General features: G+C 58.4%; 1 protein-coding gene across 2 annotated transcripts in view; it reads left to right on the top strand.

Moving 5' to 3' along the window:
- LOC113217455 (cuticle protein 19-like) overlaps positions 1–4195 on the top strand; it is a 17082-nt gene extending 12887 nt beyond the window's left edge. Inside the window, exons 1-3 of one of the 2 annotated variants that reach the window (XM_052268547.1) lie at positions 964–1254; positions 3002–3256; positions 3390–4195. In XM_052268547.1, coding sequence (XP_052124507.1) covers positions 979–1254; positions 3002–3256; positions 3390–3656 — 798 coding nt within the window. In that variant the 5' untranslated portion in view covers positions 964–978 and the 3' untranslated portion in view covers positions 3657–4195. Of the gene's footprint in view, positions 1–963; positions 1255–3001; positions 3257–3389 lie in introns of those variants that run through there. The other variant, XM_026437358.2, reaches the window with a different exon arrangement.
- The last annotated feature ends 2438 nt before the right edge of the window (positions 4196–6633 follow it).

Raw genomic sequence — 6633 nt, 5'->3', positions numbered from 1 at the left:
GAAATCCATGATGATGGTATGGCCATTAACCAATAAGACAATAAGATATGTCCATGATTTTCTCATTTCTTTTTCACTGTGTGGCTGCGGCCCGGCCAGCGCAGCGTGCAGCCCAGACACGATCCGGTATACGCGCCGGTCACACCAGCTCTATGACGACGTGATTGGTGGTGTCGCCTGGTCGTCGTGGAGGGGGTCCCCGGGGGTCCCCCATGTACTTCCGGCCCCTATCACTACTCTGGCCCTTGGCCGTCTCATCCTCTTCCTCCTCCTCGCCGCCGAGCTTGTCCTGGAGTCGCGGAGGGGGACGAGCTGCTCATCCCATTCTATCGGCGGACGCGCCCCGCCGCCCGCGGTGAGAATGTGGAGAAAGGGAATGGCCGTCCGCGGGGCCAGCCGCGGTGCGGAAGACACGGCCGGGCCGGCTGGGGGCCGGGGGGTCACCCGATCGCGATGCGCCCTGCGCGCCGCACAGCCGCCGCGGGGTCTGCCCCACGCGCACCTCGCACTGCGGGGCGAGTGCGTGAGCAGTGCGTCTTCCTGCTTCCTTCACGCGTTGCCGCCACCGCCGAGTGTGTGGTGATAAAACGAAACAAAAAGCAATGCAAAGTCTTTTGAAAAGACAGCGCGGGAAACAGCGGGCGGGCAGTGGCGGTGGTCAGAATACCGGGCTCTCCTCTCTCGCTTCTTTCACTTGCTCGTGATGGTGCGCCGGGCTTTTTCCGGTCAGGCAAATCGACATGAGAATAAATCCACGGCTGTCTAGCGACTCCACGCCGCTCTGCCCTGCCTGGCCGTGGCTGACCGACTGCTTTCCACGCGACTGATGTGCAATCACTGAGTGCTGCGCCCCCCCCCTCTCTCTCTCACTCGCTCGCTCGGATGGATGCGCGCAGCTCGGCGCAGTTCTGAGACTGACAGCCTGACGTATGACGACGCACGGCTGCGGGGCATCCGCGGTGGCTTGGCGTTCGCATAATGCGATGGACGCTGCTGGTCGCACCCTCGGCGCCATGCCTCGCCCCACCCCGCCCCGCCCCGCCTGTATTCCGCACACCGCGAGCTAGGGCGTTACGTGAGGAGCCTCTGGTCGCGCCGCCCTGCGCGTCCTGCGCGTCCTGCCGCGCGTCCTGCGGCGTCTCTCTGCTACGTGCCGTCCGCCAGCTGGCGCGGCCCGCGCGGCAGGATCTTGTCGCTTCCTGCGGAACAACAACAACAGTCGGCAGCAACAGTCGGGCGCACGCCACGGACAAGGTGAGACAAAGTGGCCCGCGAGAGCAAGAGAGAGTTTTCCGAAATACCCGAAGCTGACGGCACGGGGAAATGGCTATGGCGGTCATTCTATGTCGCGATAGCTTCGAAAATAGTAAGGCAAGTTGGAGCATTCATGACACTGCCCTGCTGCTGAGGCACCCCTATAAACATACACAACACATCGCTAGCAACGGCCCCACTATCGTCGGGGCGGGGCAGAGGGTGCAGTGCCCAGCCTATAGCAGGGGTGCTCCCCGCCACCCACCCGCCCCGCCCCGGCTCCCGGCTCTCATCCCGGCTGGGCTGGGCCGCGCTGATCCGGGCAGATACCGCCCTGGTGGCCCTCCAACTCCTCCTCTTACGCCCTCCAGCCAGCTGCCCCATGGGGCTGAGCGGCAACGGCCGATAGGATCCCGGATACTGGCATGAATTCATTAGAGCAAATGGCCAATGCCATGGGGGGTGGGGGCCTGCGGGGCCTGCCGGGCCTGCCATGGGCAGCGTGTAGCAACAATGATATCGCCGCCCCCCGGCGCGGCCGGGTCAAGCGGAGCTGCCCGACGGGCACCATCTCCAGCGCCGGCGGCGACAGCAAAAGTTAGCAAAAGGGGGCAACTTTTCTTTCTCCCTCCACGTCGCCCTTCTCTCCGGACTCCTCTTGCCCCTTACCGCCCACCCCGCGTCCTTTCCTCTCTGTCTTCGAATCTATGACGCTGGAGCAGCGAGTCGTCGTCATGACCGCTTATGGGTGAAAGCTCATCGCGGGCTCTCTTTTGTCACGCTGCTCATTGGGTGCGACGTGTCCTCCCTTGCCGCCCGGCCGCACAGAGAGGGAGAGGGAGGAGAGGGAGACGGCGACGGCGGTCGGAACGAGGTCCGGCGGTCGGCGGTCGGCGTGTTGTTTCGCAGAGGAATCATTTTTATTGTTTTATCACTTCTCCCCCAGCTGGACTCGCCGACCAGTTATGCCCTCGTCCATTGCGCCGGTCCAGCCGGCCGGAGGATATTTGTTGTCACTTTCGCCGGCCACGCCACGCCTCGGCGCGCCACAGCAAAGTAGCCTGTTGCGGTGGTCGGGGCCGTCGGCCCGTCCGCCGGGACAGGTGGCTGTGCGCAGTATGTGTGTGCGGGAAAGAGTGAGTGTGTGTCAGGTACCCGCCACCACGTACTTACCCAGCCAACCAGGTTCACGCCACCTCCACCACCACCCCGCCACCACCACTACCCCAACACCACCGGTCCGCGCTATTGCCCATAAAACGGCACCATATCGACGACTGCGCGCCGCTCCGAGCTCCCGGCCGGGACGCCAGCCCCCCGCCGCGTGCCATAACACAGGGACCTCCGCACTGGCGGGACGGGGCAGGGCGGGGTGCCGGAACGCCCGTTGCCCAAATCGGTTGGCCAGCAGCCCGCCCAGCAGGACCCCCCCCCTCCTGTCTACTCGCCCGTCCGGGTGTGATGGAGTTGTTTGTCTTTGGATTCCGGTCGAGTGTCGCTCTGGTATTCGGGACCGTCACCTGTTGCCGCTGCCTGGCTGCTCGCCGGCCCGGCCCCGGCCGGGGTGCTGAGGCGAGGCCCAGCTCGTCCTTTATGGGGCACAGGGGAGCGGGCTTTCTCCCGTGTGTGTATGTGTGTGTGTTTTTATTATTTGGTTCTCCCTAGTGGCTCCCCACCGGCCGGGTATATCTGTACTTTGCGTACGCTCATTTTCAAAATCGTTTTTCTGTTTTGGCTCACCGCACAGGCTCACCCCAAGTACTCGTTCAACTACGGCGTCAAGGACCCGCACACGGGCGACATCAAGAACCAGTGGGAGACCCGGGACGGCGACGTGGTCAAGGGCGAGTACTCGCTGGTGGAGGCGGACGGCTCGGTGCGCACCGTGACCTACACGGCCGACCACCACAACGGCTTCAACGCGGTCGTCAAGCGCACCGGGCCCTCGTACCACCCCGTCGCCTACAAGCAGCACCGCTACGAGGAGCCCATCCACCACACGGTGAGTTTAGTCGTTCCTCCATCAAGTGCGTCATGGCCTTGCCCTTGCCGTCAGTCTTCTCGCTTTGGAGTTTGCGAAATGTTTTGGCGACTCTTGTCCGCATCTCATCGCCCTTCCTCTCGCGCATGCTCAGGTGGCCGTCGCCAAGCCCAGCTACTACGCGTCGTACCCGAGCAGCCCGTCGTACTCCGCGTACTCCGCCGGCCAGGACCACTACGACCACGAGGACGCCGCCTCCTCCGCCTCGACCCGCAGCGAGGCCGCCAGCGCCGGATCGCTCCACCGCTCCTCCGCGCAGCTGTCGCCCGCGCCTGCCGCCGCCTCCCTGTACTACAACATCCTGGCGCAGATGCAGCACCTGGCCTCCCCCAAGAGGAAGAGGGTGGCGCTGCCTCAGTGAGGCGGACGCGACGTTATAGGGAGCAGTCGGATTTCATGAAATTGTAATTTTGTGTTTTACTCTCTTGTCACATGAGCACTCTGCCCATCATACAACCAAAGATTTACTTCTTTATAGAAAGCGGCTCTTGCTGCAATATTCTTGAAACTGTGCTCTGTGTAACTGTGCTAAAAATTACCTCTCGGACTTTTCTGTGTGGTTGGCGGCTGGTCACCCGTAGACTAGCTGCGGGTGACTGCGTCTGTGTATAGTAGTGTCTATTTATTTCCCGATAGGCGCCAGAAGGTGAGCGCGGCGAAGGTACTTACTAAAATTCACTGGTCTTGTCTTGATTGAAGTCGTGAGCTCAAAATTTACCACGGCAATAAACTAGTTGGGGGAACATTCTCAACCCTCTAGCTTATGTAACGAAAGCGTGTGTAATCAAACCGTGTGCGTTTGTGTGTCCTTGTAAAGTGTGATATTGTAGTCGGCTGGACTATAGCCGAGCTGTTGTTATTTTTTGTTATGTTTTAATAAAGTCTTTTTTGTTTTTATAATGCCTAGTCCTGTTTATTTCTCACTTGCCACCCATCAGCGAACATGGAGGTCGACCTAATTACGAATTGATACTGCAGTCGTTGAAAGCAGGTCCTAAGGTTTCCCTACAATAAACGTTGTTTAGGGAGGGATTTAAATTTGGCGTAAACTCGTCATTCACCCACCCACTGAGTGTGAGCCATCTCGTAGTGTACAAACGGCTGTCGCCACGCCGATGATGATAGCGCCTGCAACACGCAGAGTAGGCCAACCCGCCGAGCTGCTGTGTGGAGCCGGCGGCCTGGTGTGCATTTGTGGGGGCACCTTTTACAATCACGGGATTAGGTTGAAATAAACCTGTGCCAGGGGTCGGCAAACACCCCAAGTCGTGCGCTACTGGGACCATCCATGACTCGATCGAAAGCCCAATCACTGAGCAACCTAATATAGCGCCACATAGGAATAGTCTCCTCTGGCTTTCAATCGAGTTTTTGGCATAGTGTTTTCAATCACAACACGTAAACCTTACCAAACACATTATTGCCGTCTAAAAGTCGGTGATAGTCCTAATCGACCGTCCCGTAGGATGATCCCAGAACGGGGGACGCTGGTTGTGCCCTAGTTTCGTTAACGAAAATGTTTCCTACTTTTTTTCGAGGCTTTGTGTGGTATGCAATTCGTTGCTCGAGACAATACGGAACCCGCCCGCCCGAAATGGAATTAGCCTTACACATGGTGGGGGGCGTCGTGGACCAAATAATGAAGCCGGGGGGCCCTTTCCTCGAGGAAGCACGGCGGCCGGGAAGGCGTCGCCCGGGAGGCGTCGCGCACCGTGACAAGTATAAGACGCGCGCCGCAGCAGGCGCCCGGCGCACTCTCTGCGCGACACTCGCCGACATGGATAACCTGCAGGTAAACACGCACTAGCACCAGACCCACGAGCACGAGTGTGGTTACTGGTTAGGGACTAGATTTTCACAGAAGACAGTATTTGAGCGGGGACATGTTTCAAGAATATTTTTCTCAATGTGTGAATTTTTTTTTCCGGTTTTATTTTTTTCAAGATTTTCTGGATGTATTTCGTGTTTTTCTTATTTTTTTTTCTAGAGAGGTTTTAAATTTTTCGAAAATAATAACAGTGCTCTGTGACCCTGCTGCACGACATGCACTGCATGCACTCGTCCCTCTCGGAGCACTTCGTTAGTTAGGACAGTTAGGAGCACCGAATGCTGGCGGGCTCGCCTACCCGCACCCGTCCAGGCCAGGCGGACCTCTTTATCCCAGCTGCACTACGTAGCCGGTTCAAGAGATGACCGAGTTTGTATGAATACCGGGGCCAGACGACTAAGTTTCTGTGAATAAGAGAGAGAGAGCGAAAGAGGGAGTGAGTGAGAGGGAGAGGGGGGGGGAGGAGGAAGGGAGGGAGAGGAAGACGTAAACATAGGAGACCGAGTACCGTGGCTAATTCTCCTCATCTGGAACTCTCACAAAGTCCGTCCTCTGACTTGGTGGCAACCGCACTGCCTAGGCGCTGCCCGGCACAACTGGCGCTGGGATATGCATAGTGCATTATATTCGCACATCTTTTTCTTTTTTCTCTTCCCCTCCCCCTGACCCTGTACTTTGGCTACCGCAGGCGTTGTTGTGTGCTCTTTTTCGGGGTCTCCAAAACTTCCCCGACGTGGGAAGCTTCACACTCTTTGCACGCGCACGACGCACTTGGCGCGCACGTTTGCATCGCATGCCGGTGACATCACACCGGCCCCGCTCAGGCTGTGCCGGTTCGGCCTCCGGGTCTAACAATAGGATGAGCTGACCACAACAGCGCCGGTCTTGGCGGCGGGGCGAGCGCCACTGAGCCGCGCCAGTGACCGCGCCAAGCCGCAGAGTTTCACTCTCCATAGCAACGGCCAGAGGCAGGGGCAGTGCGTTGGGGGGAAGACCGCAACATATACTGCACACACACAGTCAAATTATTGCAGCCGGAACCGGAACAATCATCGTAAATAAACACAACGAGTTATAATTCGGTCATGATGAGCGGCTTGTTACATTGCATTGTTTAGCGTCGGCGGCGCGCAACGAGCTGAGTAGGGAGTTACGAGTAATGAAGGGTGCAACTGATGATGACTGTACTTGAAATGTTAACGTCGCATTTCCTCATTACGCGCTATACTGCCGTCAAATAGATCGTTTACCCATGGTCTCCTATGGAAACTGCCAGCACACCCCCCTCGCGCGCAAGCCAAGAGTAACTTGTGGGGTGCATTCGCAGCATTCGCCAACCCGCACGCTGCTAGAGCCAGCGGGGCTGCGGTTCCTCTTTTCTGACCTTCCGCCCTCTCTCCCCAAGTGGAGGAGGGAAGGCTTTCAGGACGCGCGAATCCTGTGCAGCAGGCTATTAATCTCAGTCTCTCTCTCTCTCTCTCTCTCTCTCTCTCTCTCTCTCTCTCTCTCT

This window comes from Frankliniella occidentalis, unplaced genomic scaffold, assembly GCF_000697945.3.
Source record: "Frankliniella occidentalis isolate FOCC.00 unplaced genomic scaffold, Focc_3.1 Scaffold71, whole genome shotgun sequence".
Lineage (NCBI taxonomy): Eukaryota > Metazoa > Arthropoda > Insecta > Thysanoptera > Thripidae > Frankliniella > Frankliniella occidentalis.
This window is presented reverse-complemented; position numbering and strand designations above follow the sequence as displayed.